General features: G+C 36.5%; 6 protein-coding genes and 1 pseudogene across 9 annotated transcripts; 2 read left to right on the top strand and 5 right to left on the bottom strand.

Annotated features, from left to right (window-relative positions):
- Window positions 1-1446: 1446 nt before the first annotated feature.
- LOC104755090 (sucrose nonfermenting 4-like protein) lies at window positions 1447-6851 on the top strand. The gene is made up of 13 exons (XM_010477421.3): window positions 1447-2369; window positions 2526-2613; window positions 3080-3256; window positions 3542-3664; window positions 3789-3848; window positions 4040-4129; window positions 4578-4712; window positions 4874-5018; window positions 5241-5414; window positions 5832-5895; window positions 5980-6049; window positions 6248-6365; window positions 6477-6851. The coding sequence occupies exons 1-13, from the start codon at window positions 2245-2247 to the stop codon at window positions 6569-6571; spliced, it is 1464 nt and encodes a 487-aa protein (XP_010475723.2). The 5' UTR covers window positions 1447-2244; the 3' UTR covers window positions 6572-6851.
- A 103-nt stretch (window positions 6852-6954) lies between these two features.
- LOC104755088 (mannosylglycoprotein endo-beta-mannosidase) lies at window positions 6955-11120 on the top strand. Its single transcript, XM_087495218.1, has 10 exons — window positions 6955-7481; window positions 7672-7876; window positions 7925-7956; window positions 8049-8097; window positions 8211-8441; window positions 8581-8750; window positions 8837-9041; window positions 9120-9764; window positions 9926-10153; window positions 10291-11120. Exons 1-10 carry the CDS (start codon window positions 7333-7335, stop codon window positions 11023-11025), a joined length of 2649 nt encoding a protein of 882 aa, XP_087351344.1. The 5' UTR covers window positions 6955-7332; the 3' UTR covers window positions 11026-11120.
- LOC104755089 (mitogen-activated protein kinase kinase kinase ANP1) lies at window positions 11114-15576 on the bottom strand. 4 transcript variants are annotated; one of them, XR_015586613.1, is made up of 17 exons: window positions 15217-15576; window positions 15023-15064; window positions 14864-14929; window positions 14643-14753; window positions 14479-14559; window positions 14316-14393; window positions 14086-14168; window positions 13862-13943; window positions 13666-13766; window positions 13517-13556; window positions 13374-13433; window positions 13190-13290; window positions 12922-13093; window positions 12644-12814; window positions 12197-12549; window positions 11746-11816; window positions 11114-11435 (listed from the first exon to the last, which is right to left on the bottom strand). XR_015586613.1 is itself a non-coding variant. In XM_087494799.1 (17 exons), exons 1-17 carry the CDS (start codon window positions 15325-15327, stop codon window positions 11341-11343), a joined length of 1767 nt encoding a protein of 588 aa, XP_087350925.1. In that variant the 5' UTR covers window positions 15328-15576; the 3' UTR covers window positions 11114-11340. The 4 variants fall into 4 exon arrangements, 2 of the variants coding, with proteins under 2 accessions (XP_087350925.1, XP_019094884.1); XR_015586612.1 differs by having other exon boundaries at window positions 12922-13136; window positions 13241-13290; XM_087494799.1 differs by having other exon boundaries at window positions 13241-13290.
- On the bottom strand, window positions 15550-18364 carry LOC104755087 (putative UDP-glucuronate:xylan alpha-glucuronosyltransferase 5). The gene is made up of 3 exons (XM_010477418.3): window positions 17263-18364; window positions 16355-16818; window positions 15550-16238 (listed from the first exon to the last, which is right to left on the bottom strand). The coding sequence occupies exons 1-3, from the start codon at window positions 18029-18031 to the stop codon at window positions 15750-15752; spliced, it is 1722 nt and encodes a 573-aa protein (XP_010475720.1). The 5' UTR covers window positions 18032-18364; the 3' UTR covers window positions 15550-15749.
- A 1284-nt stretch (window positions 18365-19648) lies between these two features.
- LOC104755086 (amidase 1-like) lies at window positions 19649-22533 on the bottom strand. Its single transcript, XM_010477417.3, has 9 exons — window positions 22142-22533; window positions 21884-22036; window positions 21617-21741; window positions 21374-21499; window positions 21108-21290; window positions 20875-21031; window positions 20574-20742; window positions 20172-20306; window positions 19649-20086 (listed from the first exon to the last, which is right to left on the bottom strand). The coding sequence occupies exons 1-9, from the start codon at window positions 22252-22254 to the stop codon at window positions 19970-19972; spliced, it is 1278 nt and encodes a 425-aa protein (XP_010475719.1). The 5' UTR covers window positions 22255-22533; the 3' UTR covers window positions 19649-19969.
- Window positions 22534-22924: 391 nt separating this feature from the next.
- Window positions 22925-23284, bottom strand: LOC104755085 (B3 domain-containing protein At1g08985 pseudogene; annotated as a pseudogene).
- A 2250-nt stretch (window positions 23285-25534) lies between these two features.
- On the bottom strand, window positions 25535-26149 carry LOC104755084 (B3 domain-containing protein At1g08985-like). Its single transcript, XM_010477415.2, has one exon. The coding sequence runs from the start codon at window positions 25964-25966 to the stop codon at window positions 25649-25651; it is 318 nt and encodes a 105-aa protein (XP_010475717.1). The 5' UTR covers window positions 25967-26149; the 3' UTR covers window positions 25535-25648.
- Between the last annotated feature and the right edge of the window lie 210 nt (window positions 26150-26359).

Raw genomic sequence — 26359 nt, 5'->3', positions numbered from 1 at the left:
TAGCATATGTCATCATATTTTCATTTTTTTTGTCACTTAAAGCATATTTTAAATCTCAATATATATTATTGTTCGCTGCATAAAACCTTATCTTCTATTTCAGCATAATATTTCCTTATGTTTTTTAGCTCAATAGAAAATTCATCACTTCAACCTTTTCATTTGACATCTTGTTATATTTTTATAGGGTAGCATTCAGTAGGACGCTTGTAATCTATTTGGATCTGGAAACAAAGGGGTTTGGTGAACACTTCGTTGGAGTCACTATAAAGTTGCATCTCAAAATTCCAACACTGCAATTCATGTAATTTATAAGAAGAATGGTTGCTAATCGTCTATCATCGTCTTCAAAATATAAAGTCAATTTTACAGTTTTAGTTTTTAATAATGTAGTGTTTTTTTTTTTCATATGTTTTGACTTTTGAGCTTAGAGAAATCTAGACTCGGTTTGACAAAAAAAAAAAAAAAAAAAAAAAAAAAAAAAGAGAAATCTAGACTCGAACCTTTTTTTCTTCTTCAAGGATGTGTTTGGGCCAAGTTTTTGGGTTTGCCATCACTTTACAAGACTACCGAGACGAAACCTACGAGACAATAATGAGTTTCACGGATATGCTCAAAACATGAAGTCTCTTCTATAATTAATTATAAATCGTGTCATCCTGGATTACAATACACGATTTTCTTCCCTGTACAAAATTGTATTTACCCTAAGATAACGGGTTGCTGGGGGATGTAATTATTTGTTTTCTTTAATCTAATATTCCACTACGAGTTGAAAAACAAATACTACTAAAACTGAAGAACTTGAAATAACATTTAGTTTTTTTTTTGGCTTTGTTTAATATTTTGGCTCAAAGTACAAGAACTATATAATATGAATGATGAGGATTAGAAAAGTCGTGTATATAATTTCTATTTTTATGTTATGAATAAAATCATTGTTTATTCTCGGAAACATATGTGTTATTCTTGTCAATCAATTTCCAAACGTTTTAATGATAGTAAAATTTGTCTTGTTTATTTTTTTTTGGTTTGAAAATTATAAAAAACAAATCAACTTTTTACAATGTCAAATGTCAAAGTATATTCATGTTAAAAAACAAAACACACATCTGGAATCGAGTCCCGCTCTCTACGAATATGAATATAGGGATTAGGTTAATGAATCGTCCTGTTGTGCCCCAATAGTTGAAAAAAAAAAACAAACACACCCAATTAATATTATGTTCATTGTAAAAAAAAATAAAAGATCGTCTTCTAATGTATTTGTAAAATTAATAATGTGACAGGATATGACTTATTTTAGTTAGTTGACTAAAAATAAATATCAGATGCTAATTTACGCTAAAGAATAAAATAAACTATTTGCTAATATATACTTTTTAAGATTAGAAAAAGGATAAGAATATTCAGTTAATAAATTGTAAAAATGTTATTCGGAAAACTATTGTAGTATAAAATATAGTAAGTAAAACTAAATTAAAAAAAGGAAAAAAAAAGGGGAAAAAATCATATCTGTGTCGATGGGATTGATTAAAAACAACATTTGCATTACGCAGCGCTTCTTCTCGCCCCTCAGATTCTTTCTTCTTCACATTCGATAGAAAGAGACCATAACCTTCTCTCTCTCTCTCTCTCATTTCCCCCAGATCCAAAACAATGCCATCTCCACTCTCTTTAATTAGGGTTCTCTCCTTCTTTTCAAATCCCTAATTCTTTGCTCCTCCCCTTTTTCTATCAATTTCCCGATCATCCAGCTCTCTCTTCTCTACTCTCTTTCTCTCTTCCCCAATTCAAAAGATCAGAGCCGCGAATTCCCTGGGAACCTTTTCCCTTTTCGATTTTTATTCAGCTAGGGTTTCCAGGTCGCGTGTATTGTCATCAGTTGACCTTTTATATACCCAGATCGTTCCGTTGTTGAGTTTTAGGGCAAGGTTTTTTTTTCTAATTCGTGTTGGTTGAATATTTCTATCTAGGTTTGGGAGAGTTCGGTAATTTCGTTGTAGATCGTGATTTGGGATTTTAGGGTTTCGGTTACTGGTGGCTAGGATTTATGGTAATTATCGAATTTGGACTCTCTCTCTGCATGTGTTAAAGCGTTGAATTCGGGAGTTTTCCTCAAAACCGTGTCTTCTGCTGAAGGAATCAAGATACATTGAGAATCGATTGAGAAGGTTTTTTTTTTTTAGGAATTAGTGTTTTTGTGGATTGTAACAAACTATATAAAACCCACTGGGAGAGGGGATGTTTGGTTCTACATTGGATAGCAGCCGTGGAAACAGCGCTGCCTCAGGGCAGCTTCTTACTCCCACCCGCTTTGTCTGGCCTTATGGAGGTAGAAGGGTTTTTCTTAGCGGATCTTTCACCAGGTGAGATGACTCACTGTGAGCTACTACAACTAGGATTTTTCTATTACTGGAAACAAATTTAAGGTTATATCCCATAGATTATGTGTGCTTCCTATAGTTGTCATTGGGGGGGTTTTGGTCTCCATGGACTGATTTCTGAAATGGGCATGTGAGCAGGTGGACAGAACATGTGCCATTGTCACCGCTTGAGGGCTGTCCTACTGTTTTTCAAGTCATTTGCAACTTGACGCCTGGATATCATCAGGTTAATAATCTTGTACTGGAGACCTTTTTCATGACAAATTCTTTGTGAATTAATTCCCGCAGGGGAGCATCTATGTCCTTAATTGTGCTTTTGCGATGTCCATGGTACTGCTGTATTCAGTCTCTGGATTCTTAACCTATGCAATATTGCATGAGATTCTTATTATATACCTCTGTCATAGCTGCACAATTTTGGCTAGGAAAATTCGAATTTCCCTGGCTAATTGATTAAATTTTTGCTTTTTACATCACCATCAACATTACTGGAAACTCTAGAAAAACTTAAATTTTGGGTTCTTCATGTTGTATTGATAGCTAAATCACTTCTTTTTATAAAGGGTACAGAGTGTAGAAATTCATTTATTTTTGCACTTGGATGTACTACAGTTAACATAGTTGTAATTATTACAACATAAGATACTTTAGAAGCAACTAATGTTACATTCAGTTATTTTTTTATCATGCAGTATAAGTTTTTTGTTGATGGGGAATGGCGGCACGATGAGCACCAACCATTTGTAAGCGGAAATGGTGGAGTAGTGAATACAATATTTATAACTGGACCAGATATGGTTCCTACTGGTTTTAGCCCAGAGACTCTCGGCCGGTCAAATATGGATGTGGATGATGTCTTCGTGCGAACAGTAAGGAATCTGACCCTTTCTTTTCCAAAATGCAATGTTTATTCTTGCTTCTTGATTGTTTCAGTTTCCTGCGTTGCTTCTAGTTTGGTGTCTTGTAATTTTAATCTGTGGTTGATATTCATCAGAGTATCATTTTAACTCTTCGTCAGTAGTCTATAAGTAGGATTGATTTAGACCATTTTTTTTATGTTGTATAAAGCAGGAATCATTAAGTTCCATTAAATTGTCTCTGAAACTACACTAAATTGAGTTTCTGACTGCTTTTATTTGGTGATTATATTGTAGGCTGATTCATCCCAAGAAACTATCCCTAGGATGTCAGGGGCTGATTTGGAGGTCTCTCGTCACCGTATATCTGTTTTATTATCAACCCGAACGGCATATGAGCTGCTACCTGAATCGGGCAAGGTATGGTTTCTTTTTTTCCCTATTGCCTGATCATTGATGATTTCTGTCTTCATGTCCTATAGATATCGATAAGACTTCTGGCTTCTTACTCGGAAATTATCTAAGGTGATCAGAAATTTTACAGGTTATTGCATTGGATGTTAATTTACCAGTGAAGCAAGCATTCCATATACTCTATGAGCAGGTCTGCTCTATTTTCCAATTACCCTTGTATCAGCTTCTGTTCTCTTTGGGATGTTCATCTCTCTGTCTCTCACAGTCACTGTAAAAATTCTAATATAGTTGTATCCCGACCCGAAAAGGGAAGGACGTGAAAATTAAACGAACTATAGATTGTCTGGCTTTCTGTTTTTTGCTAATTCCAGATGCTTTCAGGGAATCCCTTTGGCTCCTCTTTGGGACTTTGGTAAAGGCCAATTTGTTGGCGTTCTTGGTCCACTAGACTTCATTCTAATACTGAGAGAGGTTGGCTTCTCTACAAACTGTTCTTTTCTAGAGCATTTCTTTGAGTTACATGAGTTCTTACTTTCCGTTTGTTCCTGCTATTATCCCATATTGTTTTTTGGCTTCCGGTGGGCTTGTGTTTCATTTGAGATATCAATACATCTTTTGCAGTATAAACTCATCTTCCTAAGGATATTGGTTTCTTTCTACTGAGCCGTTTTAAGTCATGCCGAGTGTTGAACCAGAAAAATCCATGCTGAGTAGGACCTGGGGGGATAATTATACTAGTGTGGGGCTCACAAATATTTATGTACCTTGTCTAAACTTGTGATTTAATTTGCAGAAGTATAATAGAATTACCTAGTTTCTAAGTATGTTACCTGGTGTGATATATCTGCAGATTTTCTACTAGCTTTCTCAGTATGAAATTTCACTCTTGCATGGTAATAACAAACTTGTGAAATTGCAGCTGGGAACCCATGGATCAAACCTGACAGAGGAAGAGCTTGAGACGCACACAATAGCAGCCTGGAAAGAGGGGAAGGCTCATATTAGCCGACAATATGATGGAAGTGGGAGACCATATCCTAGGCCACTTGTTCAGGTGTGATTTTCACAGTTGCATTATTGACTTTCTTGTAGCTTCGCTTCTGTTTGCCTATCTCTGAACATAGCCTTGTCCTATAAATTTCTATTGCATGTTACAGAAAAAAACCTAGTAGTTTTCTCTCTTGCTATTATTAATGTTTCATAAATGGCTATTAGGTTGGACCCTATGATAATCTGAAAGACGTTGCCCTGAAAATTTTGCAAAACAAGGTTGCAGCCGTTCCGGTTATATATTCGTCCTTGCAGGATGGTTCATATCCGCAGTTACTGCATCTTGCTTCGCTTTCAGGCATATTAAAATGTAAGGTGCCTTCGTTTTTGATTAAGACACTGATAAGCGCGCCAAATTTGACATACAAACTTTTTAGTTTATGACGTGCATATGATTTTGCCATTTCCAAAACTTTCCCACTTCTTCATTTCTCCAAATTCTGTGAAGGGATGGGAATTAGAGACTATAGTTGCAATTGACTGTCCAAACTTCAGTTTTCATGTTGACTCTAAATTAAACATAATCTTCCAGGTATATGCAGATACTTTAGACATTCGTCTAGCTCTTTACCAATCCTTCAGCAACCCATTTGTTCAATTCCCCTGGGTACTTGGGTCCCTAGAATCGGAGAATCAAGTAGCAAACCTCTCGCTACATTGAGACCACACGCCTCGTTGGGTTCTGCGCTCTCATTATTAGTTCAAGGTAATACTTTCTGCTCCTTTTCACTAATATATTATTCAAAGCTCATCCATCTCATCTGCAACTTGAGACTAACCTCTACATCTCAGTGAAAATTTTCATCATAGATGGTAATATCACCAAGTAGCTGAACACATGGGTTTCTTTGACCTGCCTAGTCAAAGTTGTTTAAAAGAGCATCATATCGATCAAAATCAATACAGACCAAATAACCTGCTTTAGATGTTACAACCACTATTATAATTGTTACAACGTGAGTAAATTAACCCGGTTTTAGAACATGGAAATTATTGTGAAACATAAAGCAAATATATTTCTCGTGGTGCATTGCATTCGATAACCTTTCTCTGTTTCCTTATGTATGGAAATGAATGAAAATGTCGTGATTTATATATGTCTCGGGTTTTCTGGTTATTACAGCTGAAGTTAGTTCAATTCCGGTAGTGGATGACAATGACTCGCTTATTGACATATACTCTCGAAGGTAAATCTTTAATCGTGCTTTATATAGGTCTTATGCATTCCATTTTTTGTGTCCTCTGATCTGATGATATTTGTAATCTTGTAGTGATATAACTGCTCTGGCTAAAGATAAGGCATACGCACAGATTCATCTTGACGACATGACGGTTCACCAGGTAAGCCTCTCATCATAAACCAAACCCGGCCTGTATCTCATCAAGCTTTTCTTTTTACGAGTTTACTTAAGAAGTCGTCTAACCTGCCTATTTATCATTGGAAATGTCTCCTCCTTTCTAATTTATTTATACATAATTAGAAGAATGGGAAAAAGATACAAAGTTATAATAAAATGGAGAATGTATTTGTGGTTTCAGGCGCTGCAGTTGGGGCAAGATGCGAGTCCGCCATATGGAATCTTCAACGGGCAGAGATGTCACATGTGCTTGCGCTCTGATTCTCTTCTGAAAGTGATGGAGCGGCTGGCAAATCCAGGTACAATCTCTCTCTCTCTCTCCCATCAAGAGTCTGTCAGCTTTGTTTTGTCCTATATATGAAAAACGATCATCAGATGAGAGGATTGTGTGTGTATAACAAACAAAACAGGTGTAAGGAGGCTGGTAATAGTGGAAGCAGGGAGTAAACGTGTTGAAGGTATCATATCATTGAGCGATGTTTTCCAATTCCTGCTCGGTCTTTGACTCCCACCACAGCAAAGACAACCTCCTCCAAACTCTTTTTTCTTTCCTTTTTTTTTTACCCTCATTTCCTCAAACAAACTACCCCACCAACAATTTGCATCATCTTATTTTTATTTTTCATCATGCAAGGAATTTGTAAATTTGCTACGAACCTCTTCATCATTGTTTTCTTCTTCTTCTTATTATTTTTGTTGTTTTAGTTGAACGGGTTTCCATTCTTGTGAAGATATTGGGCTACTACGGGAATCTTTTACTTAGTAGCTTCTCTCAGCTTTTTTTCTTCCCTCTGTCTTTTTTCCCCCCTTTATTGGACTATTTCGCTTATCTATCTATTCTAAAAGCAACAGCATGAGAGTGAGAAGCTTACCAGATAACGATTGACAGATATAGTAAATCTCACCAGAGAATAAGCTCGACGCTATACAAATAATGATTAGAATGGTTGCAATCATAATCTTTAAGTACAATAGCAAGCAAGTCAGGGATGGTTGTCGAGTCATGTTAACTGTTGAGCGAAAGTGATCTCTGTGATTCACATATGCAGTTGCATAAGTTAGTTAACCCACTAAAGGCTCCGAATAGTCGATGATGTAATAAGTGACATGAAAAAAAAGTTATTACTATAAAGTTTGGCTTATCCATAAGTTACGTTTTCCCAAAACTTGACTTGGAAGAGACAGTCGTCAACCCAAGTGTCTTGTCTTTTTTGATTCTGAAGAAATTGTCCTGAAAACAAACATAGCAACTTCAGAAAACGAATAATGGCGGAGATCGGGAAGACGGTGTTAGATTCCGACTGGTTAGCGGCGAGATCCACGGAGGTCGATGTCGACGGCGTTCAGCTCACTACCACCAATCCTCCTGCCCTCGGTCCTGATTCTCGCTGGATGGAAGCCGTCGTACCCGGAACGTAAATTAATCTTTCCCTTTCCTTTTTTTTTTTTTTTTTTTTTTTTTTTTTTTTTTTTTAATTTTACTTATTAAAGCTAATTAGTTAAAGTAAGTCAACTCCGAAATAAGTTTAGGATTTTGACTTTCCTCTTCTTGTTGCATGCATGAACGATGATTTTGCTGATATATAATGTGTTCCTCTGTAACAGTGTTTTGGGGACACTGGTGAAGAACAAAGTTGTTCCAGACCCATTCTATGGACTCGAGAATGAAGCTATCACGGATATTGCTGATTCCGGGAGGGACTATTACACCTTCTGGTTCTTCACTAACTTCCAATGTAAAAGGGTGAGATCACTTCACTGCTTACCTCATTTCACAATATTTGCTATTTCGCTTTGCTTATCTATTTCAGCTTAAAACTATGATTTCTTATTATATTCTTCATTTCTGTTATCATTTATTGGGGTCTATTGCTGGATCTGTCCAATAAGGTAATGCTTTCACTTGCTTTTCGTTAGAAGATATTTGAGTTTATCGGATGGATAAAGGCATTCTCACTGAAAACATTGATAATGTCTTCTAGGGACCGGAATACTGGCATATGGGATGAAGTGTCAATATCTGTTACCGGGGTTAGTTTTATCTGGTTTACATTATTTTCCAGAGATGATATCTATTGAGTTTCTCCATGGAGCAAACTTTGGATCGTTTATAATCATGCTCTTATTGGATGTTTTGTTTGCAGCCTGTAAGAATAATTGATCCCCATTTGGTCTCAACCTTCTTTGACCATTACAAGAGGGCTTACTTGCATGTGACTGCTGAACTGGAAAACAAAAGCACATGGACTGCCGACTGTTCTGTAAATATTCAAATAACAGCTGAACTCGAAAACGGTGTTTGTTTAGTTGAGCATCTTCAGACAGAGAATGTTTTGATTCCAGCTAAAGGACATATTCAGCACACTTTTAAACCGGTGAGTTTGGTACTGTTATCGCATAAGACTTGTTCATGACGTAGATAACTTACTCTGTTCAGGGATCTTATCTGACCACTAGAGATCTATGATGGTAGTATTATTTATCATGTAAACTAATGGGATAGTGATGTAACAGCTCTTTTTCTATAAACCTGAATTGTGGTGGCCCAACGGGATGGGAAAGCAAAACCTTTATGACATCTTGATCACTGTTGTTGTGAAAGAATTTGGGGAATCTGATTCCTGGATGCAGCCATTTGGATTCCGTAAGATAGAGAGTGTTATCGATAGTGCCACTGGTGGAAGGTAAGCTCCATATATCTCAGTCTCAGTTCACTATGGGTATAACGTTTTCGGTAGAGGCTCTGCATCTTCTTTTCGAAATTTTGCAGGCTGTTCAAGATTAACGGAGAGCCGATCTTCATTCGTGGTGGCAATTGGATACTATCTGATGGGTTGTTACGGCTCTCTAAAGAACGTTATAGAACGGATATAAAGTTCCATGCAGATATGAACATGAACATGATCCGTTGCTGGGGTGGTGGGTTGGCTGAAAGGCCAGATTTTTATCATTTTTGTGATATCTACGGTTTGCTGGTATGAGTCAAGAAGTGTTGTTCGCTATCATTCTGCTTCAAAATTCATCACCATTCCTAAAGCTTACCCTATTCTCAGGTCTGGCAAGAGTTTTGGATCACGGGAGATGTTGATGGAAGAGGTGATCCAGTATCAAATCCGAACGGACCACTAGACCATGAGTTATTCCTCTTATGTGCTCGTGATACTGTCAAACTTTTGAGAAACCATCCAAGCCTAGCTCTTTGGGTGGGTGGAAACGAACAAGTTCCGCCAAAAGACATAAATGAGGCTCTAAAGCAAGACCTTAGGCTTCACCCTTATTTTAAAACCCATATGTTATCAGACGAGGATTCGGATCCTAGTGTTTATCTTGACGGTACTAGAGTTTATATTCAAGGATCTATGTGGGACGGATTTGCAGATGGTAAGGGAAACTTCACTGACGGCCCTTATGAGATTCAATACCCTGAAGATTTTTTTAAAGATACATATTACAAGTATGGGTTCAATCCGGAGATTGGTTCGGTTGGAATGCCAGTTGCAGCTACGATAAGAGCGACAATGCCTCCGGAAGGTTGGGAGATTCCTCTGTTTAAAAAGGGTTTGGACGGGTTTGTTGAAGAAGTACCAAACCGAATGTGGGATTACCACAAGTACATTCCATATTCTAAGCCTGGAAAAGTTCATGACCAGATTCTGATGTACGGTACTCCGGAGAATCTCGATGACTTCTGCTTGAAGGTATATTTGGGAGCTTAACCGTTTTAGCCTTTGCTGGTGTTGGCTTGCCTCGGTGCATAAATGTTTTTCCCCTTAACTTAGTGCGATGTCTAACTTTGGTTGTTGAAAGAAACTTGAGATCATTAGTGACATATTCTGACTTGTTTTTCCCTCTGTAACAGGCTCAACTGGTAAACTACATTCAGTACAGAGCTCTATTCGAGGGATGGAGTTCACGAATGTGGACAAAATACACGGGTGTCTTGATCTGGAAGAACCAAAATCCATGGACTGGTCTCAGAGGTCAGTTCTATGATCATCTTCTCGATCAAACAGCCAGTTTCTATGGCTGCCGTTCAGCTGCAGAGCCAGTCCATGTCCAATTAAACCTGGCAAGTTACTTTGTTGAGGTCAGTATGATTCCCTATAACTCTTTCTCTAGCAATTGCTGTGAATGAAATTCTCAGGAAAAGAGTTTAAAGTCTTGATTTAAAGAAGAAGTGAATGAAGTAAATAATGCATGAAATGGTGGACTTTGACCCCACAGGTTGTAAACACGACGTCTAAAGAGCTGTCAGATGTCGCGATAGAGGCATCAGTATGGGACCTAAACGGGAACTGCCCATACTCGGAAGTGTTTAAGATAGTCTCTGCACCACCAAAGAAAGTAATGCAAGTTTCGGAATTCAAGTACCCAAAATCAGAAAACTCAAAGCCAGTGTATTTTCTTCTTCTCAAACTGTACAATGTCTCAGACAAAACGGTTATATCCCGGAACTTCTACTGGCTTCATCTGCCTGGGCAGGATTACACACTCTTGGAGCCGTACAGAAAGAAACAAATACCTCTGAAGATCACTTGCAATTCAGTTCTGGTTGGTCCAAAATATGAGCTGGAGATCAATGTCCAAAACACATCTAGAGCTGGCTTAGCCAAAAACGTTGCTCAAGAAGACGGAAAGCGCAATCTGGGGTTGCTCCAGAAGCTCTTTAGTAGATGTGTTGTTTCTGGAGATAGCAGCCGTGCTTTGAAAGTGGTGGAAATGGAGGGATCTGATTCAGGGGTTGCTTTCTTCCTTCGTTTCTCTGTCCACAATGCAGAGACAGAGAAACAAGACACGAGAATTCTGCCAGTACATTACTCAGACAACTATTTCTCACTAGTTCCAGGTGAATCAATGTCTTTGAAGATCTCATTTGCAGCTCCTACAGGCATGAAGAAGTCTCCTCGTGTTATGCTTCAGGGCTGGAACTATCCTGATGGGTTTAGTGTTTTTGGTTGAGTCAAGTTATGTTTCGTGTTTGTAATGTAACTACCTGTAATCTCGAACCTTTGAATAAATGAATGATACGCAGAGGAGCGAACTTAAATATGCAACCTACACTCGCATTACACACATCTTTATACCTTTAACAACCCGCTCAGAACCATATATTCAGACTAAACCTCGTGTCTACTTATCATCATCACAGCAAAATAAGAGTTACATATATATATACTAGTTGAGCAATCAAAAATCAAAAGCCGGAGATTACGACATCTCTACCCGTTTCTGGCAAGTCTTGCATGAGAGAGAAGGAGATTATTGTACATGTTGTCATTTTGCTGGAGATGCAAACCTCGACTTCTCTCTCTGTCGGCTCAAGCCTCTGTCTCTTGGGGATGATCCCAACCCCGCTTGGCGCATGATCTCTGCAACAACAGATATACAAGTCAACGATTTGATTTATCAAGCTTAAACAAAGTTAATACTGCTATGTCCAGTTTCTCAACATTACATCACGGCATGTTAACAGTGGTTAATGCAAACACATTCTAAAATGTAAGGTTTCACTGGTGCCTTTGATTAATAAAAAAAATGATGTACGGTAAGAGTGAATGGCAGCAACAACAAAGCAAGCTACCATGATAATCATCAAGTAGTTTTATCTAGTGATCTAGAATCGTCAAGACCACAGGAAACGTGCAGTGTACAATCACGAATGTCATAAAAGGGACTTGCCTTGTCGCTTTCTTTCGAGTTCTTGATCAAGCTCTTCCTTCCACTTCATCTCTATCTCTGAAAGAGAAACACTGCAAAGCCAAACCCAGCAAATTTAAGAGATGAATGAATAAAACAAGAAGCCTAGACTAAGGTCCGAGACTAGGTGAAAATTTGAAACTATTGCTGGCCAATGGCTAGGCTGAATTTTAAAGAGCAGGAAGGTAGCTTTGGAATCCTTAAACTCTACATGGTTGGACGCATTTGTGATTACTTTTCTCAAAAATAAAGTTAGCTTTTGTGTAAAAACCCAAAATGCAACAATTTTGCGACATGGTGGGCGATCATAGCTTCAGACAAGCATGAACGGGACTTTGTTCTGGCTTCTTGATTCCTAGTTCCTACCGAGTGCCTAAGAGGAATCAAAGGAAATATCTAAATCCCAAACCGAATTAACTCTTGAGCGACTAACCTCTGGCTTGATTCCTGTTCAGTATCAACAACAAGACCGCTCCAATTAGTCACCCGAGCTGATACACCGTCCTGTGAAGCTTCATCATCTCCATTGTTAATATTCAATTCACGACTACCACCACTTCCTGGGCTCTTGGAACAACTAGTTGCGTCTGTTGCCCTCGAAGGTGAACCACCACGAGGACCCCGACTCGGTGACCTGCTTTTTGGAGGCAGTTTCAGGAAACCACGCGCTGCATCCTCTCTTTTACTGTTACTAAAATTACTCTCCATACAGCTGGGAGTGCATGTGACCAAACTATTGTAGTATTCTTCATAAAGAGGCGTCTGTAACTTCTTTAGTTCTGCAGCCTAAGGGAGATATATTTTCACTGCCATGTTAGTGTTTTATGTACAAATGAATTGAGGAAAAAATGCAAAATGTAGTATAATGTGCATGAAGCACCTTCTCATCTAAGAAAGCTTTAATTTTTGACTCTGCTAGCTCATCATCATCCTCTGAGTATGAAGGTTGGTCACATTCCATGCTCATTGTAGTCTCTTTCTCTCCATTACCAGGACTTTCATCAAATTTGGACTTCAGAGCAATGGACACATCACTTACGGCATCACAGCTCTGTCCACATATAATGAATAAGTGATGCTTACAAACATGATCCAAACAAGAGTTGAGACTCGAATAGCTCAGTAGATATCTAAATGAGAAATCGTATATATGCTTACCTTCTTCAGATCACTATTTTTTTCAAGGGTAGGCCTCGTTTCTCCATCAAATGTCAAGAAATTATCATCATCAATCAAACACATATCGTCTTCATCACCTCCATTATCATTTTGTTGCCATAAATTTTTGTTTTGGATTGATTTCACAGGATATACAAGTGAATAATTCAAACTGCCAAAGTTACACATGTCACCTACATCGTCGCATGTAGAATCTGGACTAAAATAAAAGAAGCAGATAATAAACCGTCAAAGTATTTCATATTACCCACAAATTCATCTTAGTACTTTTGGTTTCAACCAGATTTTCAGAACTTACGTGCACTGAGTGTTATTGTTCTGTAACGGTAGTGAAGTACTAGCATTATTCTGGAAAATAACAAAAATAATCATTGAAGATGGCTTCAAGAAAAAGTTATATGACATTCATAAGATGGTCAACATGCACCCACCATGACAGAACCAAGATCAGTAGACGCAGATTCCTTGTGTTTTCCCGTAACAAAAGGATGCTGCGAATAGAACAAAATCAGGAATTTTTCTCAAAACTTCCCAGGTTAATATGTAGGAATCATTGAAACTGTTTATAGTTCACCTTAAGTAGCTCAGATGCAGTTGGCCGCAGATTTGGTACCCTGTCAAGGCGGGTCAATGATTCAGCAATTCCAAAGACAAGACACAATAGTGGCGAAGGAAGTTACTACTAAAGTTCCAAACTAATTTTTTTGAAGAAAAGCAGCTTACTCCTGCAGACACTTGAGCAGAAAATCTTTTGCATCCGAGGAGAGGGTATCAGGTATCGGAGGATGTGATTTTGTTGTTCCAATGAAGAAGATAGCAGCAACCTGAAAAAAAAAAAAAAAAGAAAAGCAAGTCCATCAGTAGTTAAGAAGCAAACTTCTCCACAAAAAAATATCACCTGGAGTACAAAACAAATTACCTCTTTGTACTGCTGACTCCAAGGAGCCTTCCCAGTCACCATTTCAATAACTGTACAGCCTACGCTCCATATATCAGCAGAGCTGAAAATAATAGCAACAAGTTTGTAAGAAACTAAAATTATGGGACACCAGAACTATCAATACTAGCCACAGCCCACAGGTGTTTGAGATATCAGTTACAAAACATCAATTTTTGTATTTACGAGCAGGCTAGGGTGCTTACAAGCTATGTCCAGTTTGAAGAATAACTTCCGGAGCCATCCAATATGGTGTCCCTTTCATAGATTTTGCACCAGTAATCGTAGCCTATAGATGAAATTATGTGAATCAACAATGAATCACTATGAAGAATATGTTATACTAGACCAACTGAGAAAATAAGAGTATACACAGAAGACAGAAAATAACGCTTCCTGCAATAGAAGTTGTTTAAATACAAATTATTTGACTTACTAACTCAGCTACTTGTTTGGATGCACCAAAATCAGCAAGTTTAATGCATCCTTTGTTATCCACAAGAATATTCGCCCCCTGAGAACATATGAAATATAGAATTTCATGGTCAAGGACTCAAGATGGTAAGCACTTTCAAAGTATGAGTAAAAAAAATTGCTACCTTAATGTCTCTATGCATAATTGCATGATTATGCAGGTACTCCAGCCCTAATAGCAGCTGCCTCGTGTATGTCCGAACAACCTTATTCAACCATTCTCAACATCTAAGCACCGCAAACATACTAAGATATCGAAAAGAAACAAAAAAATCAAAGCATGACTTACTGATTCAGGAAAAGGTCCAAATTTCTCCAAGAGCGATGATATAGATCCACCAGGAACAAACTCGAGAAGGATATTTAAGGTGTCATCTTCCCTCACTGTACCCAAATATCTCTAATGCCCAAGCAAAAAAATAAAATTCCTAAGTTAGATAACACAATAACGAAGTGCTAAATGGATCCATATGCACTGGAGAAGAAGACAACAGCCACGAATATACTTACAACTATATTAGGATGGGAGAGATTTTTGAGAAGCTTAACTTCTTCTTCAAGCTCCTGAATATGAGCCTACTTAACACAAACACACAGAAAACAAAAAAACCATTAATGGGTTCATGAATAAATCATAATAGATTGGATTCGATTGGATTGTTTACGAACCTGAGTTTTTTCCTTGGAAGCACAATTGGCTGCAATCAAAACCTGAGTATAACAAAAAAAATCCTGAAGTTATCAGTAGAGATTTAGAGCAGATGCAAATTAGTGCGAAGATTTTAATAGTTCAATCGCGGATCTGAGATTGAACCTATAAGTCCCCAATTAGCTTAAAATCAATTAATAAACCCTAAAATCACCTGTTTAACGGCGAGAAGCTCCCCGGAGTCAAGATTCATACCCATGTACACAGTACCGAAGGCGCCGCGGCCAATTAACTGACCTTTCCTCCATAAAATCGGAGGCGCCATATCTACGGTGGTAGTAGTAGTAGGAGGCGACGACGAGGAGAAGGGTTTGGTAAGAATCTTCGATTTGTGGATTCAGGAAGTGATCTTATCGGCGAGAAGACCGGAAAACGGAGGCTGATTCTCCTGGTTTATCTTCTTCGGCGGTAAAACGGAAAACAATAGATCGACGAACGGAGCCGAAGAAATCGTAAATTTGGGGAAGACGATGAACGAGAGAGTGAGTGAGAGGGAAAAAGGCTTTTCGATATTATTTTTTTTTGAATTCAGAAAATATGACTTTATTACAAATTACGTCATTATTTCCAAACCTTTTAATATATTACGTCATAATCTGAAAACTCTACGTCAACAAAAAAAAAAAAGTGTGTGTTGTTTGAATAAATTAAACGAGTTTGTTTCTTGTGTTTATACTCTTCTTCTTCTCATTGGATTAGAAGGTTCTTCTTTCTAGGATCTCTTACTCTAATTTTCCAATGTCGTTCAGGGAAGCCACTGAGCTTAGCCATTTTTCTCCACCTCTCAATGTTCTTCTCCATCTTAAGATTCAAACCACAATAACCTTTCAACTTCTTGGGCATCTTGTCGTACACTTTCCACCATCTCTCATGCACCGACTCGCTTGCAAACACACGCCTTGTTTTCAAGTCCCAGTTGCAATCATAGTCTCTGTAACATAGCCACGGTTTTAGTCCCAAGTAGTGTATGCCCTCTAGATTCTCTGGGAGGTTGCGTGCTTTATCTTTAATCCTGCTTTCATCACCGAAGTACTTCATCGTGTTCAAACGTTTTGATAACCTATGCCACCACACGAAATATTCGTTCAGGAATCCTTGGTCTCCCCCGTTGTATGACTCTATCTTGAATGCTTTCAGCATCAAATCCTCGAACAGACAAGCTGATGGCTCCAGAACCTTAACAAAACCATAGTTTGAATTCTTAGATACGTACACAAAAATATCAATTTGTATTTGAAAACATTAATGGAGTTATTTAATGGTATATATGAAATTGTTATTAGATGCATTACCATGACTCCTGAGTTGAACAAGAATTTGTTATTGCCAGCAGCCGAAAGTTGAGGATAGAAGAAAAGGTAATCAATGTTCTTGACGATGATGAAGTCTGCATCTATGAACACTAGCTTATCGTAATCTGTTACTTGCCACACACGTAGCTTACTGTAGTTCCACTCATTGTAAGAACGCTTCTTGGAAAAAGGACTACGAATTCTCTCTACTCGCCTTAGTTTCCAGCCGGCGAGCCTTAGACCAGTGAGAGAATTCTTGGTAATGGAGTCGTCGTGGAGGAGTATCATGTCCTTGGTTGATCCAGATTGCCTTATGCTTTGTGCTAATGCTATTGCCCCGCATACGTAGACCTCCGATGAGTGTAGTAACGTCACGTACGCAACACGCTGGGCAGGAAATGATGATAATGTTGTTTTGGATGTCAGAGTTTTGTTCTTGTCGTCTCGTATCCATGCTTCTTGACCTTTAACAACGAATGAGAAAACTAGTTAGTTGAAAAGCAAAGACAGTAAAAAGAAAAGAGGATCGGAAGATTTGGTATAAGAATCACAGATCTGTATTTAGATGAGACCTAATAAATATTAGTTGTTGAAGATTGCTTCCTATAGCACTTTACCCATCAGATTAAAGATGTATAAATATATAGCTATAATCATATGGATTTGGAAGTCTATGATTTTTGTAGTCTCTTTCCGTATTAAGATAAGTTTTTAATTATTTTTGGAATGTAGTTGATAGCCAAATTAGGTATCTGTTCGAATTTCTTTAATAATTTTACTGCTTTTAATCTATAAAAACATCAATTGATTTGTTGGATTTTCTTTTAACTTATGCATATGTCATATGACTACTTTGAAAAGAAGAAGACGTAACGAAAGTACAAACAAGTATGAATGAATGAATTAACCTGTTTGAGGAAGCGGGGGAGCAATCTGACAAGAACCAAGAGGCATGAGAAGCTTTTGCTTCAACCTCTTCAGATCAGGCCTATACACCCAATATTCACCCACGCGCCTCACGCGCTCATCACACCTAAAGATCTCATGCATAGGTCCACATGACCCGACGAAGACAACGTACACCGTCCGATCAACATCCCTCGAACCACTCTCCACCGCAAGATTCGCTGCCGCCAGATTCACCTGTAGCCTGAAAACGTCTCTCAACCCTCTCTTCTCCGAGAAACCGTCGCACGGCACTTTGACAACGACGACGTCCACGTCAGCGTCAGGACCTTCCGTCTTCGGGAGAGGGACTTCGGGACAAATAGGCGTGTGCCACGTGTGATCCTCGTCGATCCAAACCGGGAACAAGCTTTTCCACGTCAGATTCTTCGGAAGAGGATCGAGCGACACGTGGATATTCTCCAAGATCGACGTCCCCCTTGCCTCGTAGCTCTCACGCTCGTTCTCGGCGATGTTGAGAAGGCCCACTCGGATCTTTTTCTGATCCGGAAGATAGTTTCTGATGAGTCGGAGCCATCTCGGGTTACGGACCTTCCAGTTAACCGGCTCCGGCAAAGAATAGCGAATTTCAACTAACGAAGGAGAACTGATCATGGGATTGAGCAGAAACAGAGGTTTGAAGGTTAAGAGCAAACCCGAAAACGAAAACGATATTACTATAAGATAAAACATAAAAAATCTCCTACTCGAACTTTGGTTTTTCGCCCCCATCTTTTTCCCCCAACTCTCTCTCTCTCTGATCTCCTATGCTCTTAGCGATATATGTATCTATTTACATGTAATTAACGTGTCTGTGTGGAATTCATAATCTCATAGATAAGATACATGCACGTATATGTGCGAATTCATAGGTGTATCGTGTATGATTGGGAACAGAAGAAGAAGGGTCTTGAGATGCATGGAGGCACGTTGGCGTCCAAGTCAATTCGTTAGGTGAGTCTACGAATAATTGTGTAATAAACTTACATACGCTAGTTTGGCCCTTGTGCTGTGTTATCAATTATAATTTAATGACAGATTTGGAGGAAATTTTAAAAGTAATATAGTTTTTCTTGTCTTACTCATTAGACTTTAGGTTTATATTCATACAAGAGATATAATTTGTCTAACAAATTCTTTACATATTTAATAATGATAAATTTATTTATTTAGTAATACGAGAATATTACATTTAACTTTCATTTAATTCAATCTCGTAATCTCCGGGATCTCCTAATATTTAACAACTAGATTAGGACCCGTGCTAGAGCAGGGTTGAAATTTTTTTATTTATATTATAATTTTAAAATAAAATATAATTCATATGATTGCTTTTAAAATTTTTTTTTGATAAAACATTATGCAAGAAAATCATATGCTAAATATGATGCTTGTAAAAAGCACATATTTGTAAGTTTTATATTGTAATTTTGTAATTTTATGTATAAGAAATAGTTATTTTTATTGTTTGTTTTTATTTTAATTTTTGAACATGTTTAGTGAGAGTGTTTTAATATGACAAAAAAAGTTGTGTACTTCCGTTTTATTATATAGGGGATATTTTGGACATATCAGTTTGGTGACTAAGCTTATGATTGTTGTGTTATTTAAATAGCGATCAACATTCAAACATTGAACAAACGAGTAGTAGTTAGTTTGCCACATAGAGTTTTTTTTTGGTTGGCCTCTTCAAATCATTGCTATATTTTATGATTTAATAACATATTTTGTTGGGTACGTGATTACGGGAACATAATCATTCAAATCGTATTTTCAATGATTTATTGTTAGTCGGTTGATTAATCTAATGTCAATAGCTATAAGCTGATTATTGTTAGGTATGGGTTGAATATACATGTAGTCCGGTACTACTGATATATGCATAACTAATCATATCAATCTTTCTATTTACTCAAATTTGAAGATTAATGTATTTATTTTAGTTAAGTAGATACTGCATGTAATAAACCCATCCAAAATATTATTCAACAAATACATTTATTAAATAGATTTATTATTAATAAATGCAAGATTTCTCTAGTGTTTACAATAACTCCTAACATTTTTGAATTTTAAAATTGCAGTTATTGGGAATTTTGCAAATAAAACCAAAAATAAAAACAATAAATAAGAAACTAGCCTAAAACATCACCAAACTCGTGCCGGTGTTCTCCTCTGATCTCCGTCTTCGGATCTCTCTTTTTCCATCGCTAGTCATTTTTTAAGCACTTTTCCTTTTACCAAGTGTTACTTTCTTAATTTTGATTTTTATGGCTCTATATGGTTGGTTATTCTCACCTAATTTACTCACCCCCTTTTTTTTTTATCACGCCCCAATCGCTTTTAAAATGATCTAAATAATTTGCCATTGATGTTTTCACTAAAACACAAATACAATTGTCCAACATGGACAACAATTTATTTAGTGCATTGTTGAGGTTTATTATAAACAGAAAGCAAATTAGACTCAAACATGTCATGGGGTTGAGAACGGGTATTGAACCCTATGAGATCTAATCTCCCGTTGTTCCTAAGTGGTAGAGCGGTCGGCTGTTAACTGTTTGGTCGTACCCCCAACACAACCATCACACTGTCGGATCCCACATAAAAGAAAAAGCTATATATAGCCTATATGATTGGGAGAAACTCTTCCTTTCTTTTCATTGTCAATCACATAAATCCCGCAAGGGAATCCACAAGACTGAGAAGAAAACCGTCTGAGCCAGACTTAGCTACCAAGGATACCGATACCGGAAGATTTTCGTGTAGCCCTAATGGTATGGTCACCTATCAAGTGAACAAACACCAGAAGATCAGACCGGTTCTTATTAACCGACTCCGCAAGAAGGCATATTGGATGTTGTTGTATTACCTGACAAAATCCAGAAACGCCGGCGATCGACAACAAGCTGAAGGCTTTACTGCTGAAAGATTCAAGTGCAGCCACATCAGCTTTGAGATGCGGTGGAGGACCTGGTACTGTTGGAATCACCAACACACCCTTCTCCTACAAAAGCACTCAGATACGTAGTAAAAATTGGTATGATTCATATTTAACTGGTCACCAGTCTGTAAGTGTTTTCAATCATAACCAAACTGAACCAAATCGATAAGCAAAGAAACAAAAGAAATCCATATAATATTTCCTACAAAACCGAATTAAAACCTATTCCACAGAATCTGTACATAAACCAAACCGAAAACCGGATTGGACACTTTCCTAAACTTGTTATATAAGTTTCTAACTCTGGAAGAAATAGGAACAACTTTGTACCCCGAGCAAAGTTGAAAGAGCCGTTTTAAGTTCGGATTTCACGGATCGGCAATGGTCTATCTTCTCATCGGACATCCTGATAGCTACCTCCATCAATGCTGATAATCCAGGACCAAACTCTGGTTTCACCGACGAGACCCATGCACTGTGGTTTATCTTGAATTCATGCCTGAAGTATGGTTTATGACTAGGTAACTATTAGAAATCGAAGTTTGGTTTATGACTAGGTAAATGACTAGGTAACTATTAGAAATCGAATCAATCGATATAGAACGTAGATGAGATAGATGTTCTTACGTACATTACTGACAATAGCATTGAACTCGATAGAGCCATAAGAGACGGAATGCTGAACTCTTGTTGTGCCGTGACATCTTCACTTGTCATGAAATGTTTAAGGCTAGGAACATTCTCTTTAATGTATCCTCCAAGATTCACCTTCTTTACTTCAGTGTTGCCTTTGATACAGAGAAAAAACATTTGACTTCTCTTTCAACAAAAAAATACAAGTTATTTTGATGGTATTAGTATTACCTCCAAACGATTTTTCCACGGCTCCAACGAGAGGCTGCACCAACAAATCACGTGGTACACTACACAGCTTGAAGCAGTCATCCGCGATAATCAATTGATCTGGTTCGATGCAGTTCAGGTGAGGCTGCTTCAGAAGAACACAACCTACGCGTTTCAAAGTGGATGTGTCTCGAGCAAACCATCCTAAAGACAATGTTGGAACCATCAATATATATCAAGATTCGGTTTTTAACCAAACAAGATTCTCGGTTTTTAGTTGTCTTTACCAACTGTATCCAAGCTCTGTGCCAGTGGAGTAACTCCGGCAGTGGAAACAGCATTGTGTGATGGCCGGAAACCAAAAATGCCACAGTAAGATGCTGGAACTCGTACACTCCCTCCGGTATCAGTTCCTGTTTGATCAAAAACAGAACATCAAGAAACAAATTAGACAGAACAACAACAAAAACTCACTCTTTGATTAATTATGATTAGTCATAACTCGTATGGAAATTTTTTGTTAAACTGACCAATAGAAAAATCAACAAGACGAGCAGCTACAGCTACGGCTGAGCCACTCGACGATCCGCCAGGCAATCTATCGAAAGCAATCGGGTTTCTGGGAGTCCCATAATGCACATTATCTCCATTTATACTGCAAATTAAGTAACATATATCATGCCCAAAAACGTAACAAGCTTAGTCTAATAGCCATTTTTTGAGGACTAATTGTTAAGATGTCCTGGTTTGAGCATTCTTAAAGTCTCTATAAACCAGAGAAGAAAGTGGAATTGAACCTGCAAGCCATTTCATCCATAATGGTAAATCCGAAAGCGGTGGCACCAGCTTCTAAGAGTGATGAAACTGCTGGAGCCGTGGAAGTAGCTGCCGAGTGCGTCCTTAACCAATCCGGATTACCAAAACCGGTTACGTGTCCTTCCACATCGAAACTGATTAAACCAAAAACAAGAAGCTCAAAAAATGAATTGACAAAAAAAGTAAAATGGTGGACAGAGGAAACACTAATTGTATTCATTCAAAGGATGATATCTTACATATCTTTAATGGCAAAGGTGAGACCCTGTAGAGAAGGAGGAACCAAGGAAGAAGGAGTTGGAGAAATTGTTAATTTCTCAATGAAAGCTCCATAATCATTATCAGTCGCCATTGATGCTGTTCCCGTTCTGACGAGGTATAGTACTTGGTAGATAGATTATATATAACCAAGTAAAACATTTTTTTGGTTTTGGTTTTGTTTTTTTTTTTTAACAAAAAAAGGTAAATATAAAAGTAAAGCTGGTTGTAATAATATAATTGTTGTGAATTTTGATAGCTTATGTTTATTGTCCCTTTTGTTTTTGTTTCTTGTCGGCTCATAAAATTAAGTGACCACGCTTTATGATCAAACATTAAACAAAACAGTACTTCGTGTAGTTTAGTTTGCCACATAAGATTTTTTACTATTTATTGCCAATTATATTTTATGTTTCCGTTACATGTTTTGTTGGGTAGGTGAATTTGTCGTTACGCGGACAGAATCACTCAAATCGCACATTTTCAATGATTTATATTGTTAATCGGTTGTGATTAATCTAACGTTCTAATTAGCTGATTATTAGGTATGCGTTACCGTATACATGTAGTCCGGTACTACTGGTATATATATACATAAACTAACTAATTCAATCATTCAACTTACTCAACATTTGAAGATAATGTTTTTATTTAATTAAATAGATATTGCATATAATAATAAACTCATCCAAAATATTATTCAACAAATACATTAATTAAATAGATATATTTAAGAATATATAAATTAATTAAACAAAGTATAACTAATAATAAAATAAAATATTAAAAGTAAATTTGTAATTTTGCCAGTCTAATCTGATGACATCACCTGCTTTGAGCTGTCTTGCATCTCTGAGAAGGTTCCACCCACTTCCGATAAAATAACCTGTTGAGTCCAGTCTCAAATTTACCCAATATGAATTGCTATTGTCCACAATTTCTACTTGAATACCGCTATGAGGTATTGGAACTCTAGTGATTGCTATTATGTTGTTAACTTTTTTTTTTGGCAAACGCAAACGACCATATTGAGAAACGTCGGTTTCTGTTAATTCTTTTTCTATCATAATAATCGGATTCATTTTACTTAATTTTGAAGTGTCTTAGAAATATAACTAAGAATGTTTTTGAAAAATGAAATATTTGAGGAGTTTGAAGAGTTCAACCCATTATCATATCTATATATAGTTCTCAGCCAAACTAAAGTTCATTGGCTTTTTAAATGTCTATTTGAACAATAATAATTTTATCAAAAACAAATCTCTAAATTTAGTAAATTTTATGGATTCTAAATTAGCATATTATTAATTTTCTAAATTTACAACATTATAGGTTAAATTAATCATATATTTCTTATTATGCTAAAATTGTATTTACAATAACCTTATTTTAGTTTATTTTTAGCAAAAAATATTCTCAAGCTTAATATTTTTCCAAGCCCTCTAAAAAGTGTGCATTATATCTTTTGACATCTAATATTTCTCTAGTTTTTTTTACAATATCTTCTACTATTATTTTTGACATTAATCATATATTTCTTGTTTATTGCTAAAATTGTATTTACAGTAACCTTTTTTTTTAGTTTATTTCTTAAAAAATTCTTCTCAAGCTTATTATTTTTCCAAGCCCTCTAAAAAGTGTGCATTATATCTTTGACATCTAATATTTCTCTAGTTTTTTCCTTTTTTTTTTCCTTATGTTTATTTTCCCTTTGTTTTTAGTCTCTTGTCGTCTCATAAATTAGAGCATCTTTATTGGTAGATAAATATTTTTGAGTATCTTATATTTTTTTTTAATATTAAACAATGTACTTTTCCAAAATAAGAACTTTTTGTTTGTTAATTAAAATTATACTCCCAAAAAATTATTTACATTGCTATAGACCTATAGTAGACCATGTACAAGGTTCAGCAGAATCGGCAACCTCAAACACGAACTGACCAAAACTGAGATGAACTTATCTACTTACTCTACCTGCATCCAGAATTTAAGAGACCAAACAGTGAGTGATATGCATCAATTTTGTGTTATATAGAGAAGAGAGGGCACAAAATAGAGAAGGCCACAGTTTCTGTGATCGGGATAACAATCACATAATAGCTAATCTATCAATCAGGTTAGGATACAAAGAAGTGAACCACAACTCCAACCCCGCCCAGGTTATAATCATGCACCTCCACTGAAGGAAACCATCATGTCTGATGTAAGTTAAAGAAGATAGTAACGAGGATAAAGAGACAGAGGAACTGTGGTAATTTAAATTCAGATGATGAAAGCCGAGAGTAGTAGAGAAGAACTAACATTATCAGGATACTAGCATCACGAGATGACAGCGGTTACAGACCTCAAGCCCCTCATCCTGTTCGCAAGCAATACCAAGACCATTATACATGTTCTTCATCAGTAGTGTGCACGATTTACTAGGGTAGAAATGAACTCTGCTACAACGTGGGCCAAACCGACAAGCTCCAGTTTTCAAATGAAAAGGACAATGAGCTTTATCCTGGCGATTGAGAGAATAACAACAAAGCAAAGTTACTAAAAGAACATAAGAATGTTAGCTAACACTAATGCAATCTCAATCAAGGAATACAAGAAGCACCTACTCAGTTCCAAAGTTTGGTACTTCTTGTACAACATTCTCCAAAATCTGTTGAGCAGAACTAACATTCTCATAATTGTTCATCTCCAGTGTTTTCGATTCCTGTATTACATCACAAAAAAGTTGAACCACAAGGGGATAAAGGAGACAGCTTGTTTTCAAGGGAATGATCTGTGAATAATACACACCTGAGTTAATGTACAGACTAGACAGAACGAGATGGTGTATGCAATAGTCCAAGAAACTATCAGTACCCTGTCAAAAGTAAAGAGTATGGAAAAAGGTCATGATGCAGAAAAGAAGAAAAATAACTTTCTCTTAACACACTCACTCAAGAAAACACAAATTAAGAAAAATAACTTACTCTAATGTTAAACATCCTTCTCATCTGCATACGAAAGAAACCCAGAGTAGGATCCAATCAAAAGAACAAACTTTTGTTTATTTCATCAATTTTGATTAATTAGTCACAATAAAATAAGAGACTCTGCTAAATACACCAATGGGCTTTTGCTCTTAGTGACCACGCTTATGATCAAACATTAAACAAAACAGTACTTCGTGTAGTTTAGTTTGCCACATAAGATTTTTTTTACTATTTATTGCCAATTATATTTTATGCTTTAGTTACATATTTTGTTGGGTAGGTATGGGTTGGGTACTACTGGTATATACATAACTAACTAAATCAATCATTCAACTTACTCAACATTTTTTTTTGGTGGGAAAATAGATACATTAATGTTTTATTCAGTTAAATAGATATTGCATATAATAATAAACTCATCCAAATTTTATTCAACAAATACATTAATTAATAGATATATTAAGAATATATAAATTAATATAACAAAGTATAATTAATAATAAAAGGAAATAAATATTTTCACATAGAAAATATAAATTTGTAATCTTGCGGTTGCCAGTCTAATCTGATAACATCACCTGCTTTGAGCTGTCTTGCATCTTTGAAACTGCTCCACCCACTTCCGATGAAATAACCATTTGAGTCTTGTCTCAAATTTACCCAATATGAATTGCTATTGTCAACAATTTCTACTTGAATACCTTGTCGAGGTATTGGAACTCCAGTGCTTATTATTAAGTTGTTAACTTTGTCTAGTGGCAAACCCAAACGATTTTTACTAGAAACATCGATGTCTGTTAAATTTATTTCTATCATCATATTCGTACTCGGATTCATTTTACTTAATTTTTAAGTGTCTTAGAAATATAACAAATAATGTTTTTAAAAAATGAAATATTTGAGGAGTTTGAGTTCAACCAATTACCATACCTATATATAGTTCTTGGCCAAAATAAAGTTCATTGGCTTTATAAATGTTAATTTGAAAAATATTAATCTTATCAAAAACAAGTCTCTAAATTTAGTAAATTTTATGGATTCTAAATTAGCATATTATTAATTTTCTATATTTACAATAGGTTAAATTAATAATATATTTCTTATTATGCTAAAATTGTATTTACAATAACCTTATTTTTAGTTTATTTATATATATAAAAAATCTCAAGCTTAATATTTTTCCAAGCCCTCTAAAAAGTGTGCATTATATCTTTGACATCTAATATTTAT

This window comes from Camelina sativa, chromosome 17 (genome assembly GCF_030686135.1).
Source record: "Camelina sativa cultivar CO46 ecotype springtype chromosome 17, ASM3068613v1".
Taxonomy (NCBI): domain Eukaryota; kingdom Viridiplantae; phylum Streptophyta; class Magnoliopsida; order Brassicales; family Brassicaceae; genus Camelina; species Camelina sativa.
The sequence above is the reverse complement of the archived record's forward strand: the minus strand, read 5'-3'. Positions and strand labels throughout refer to the sequence as shown.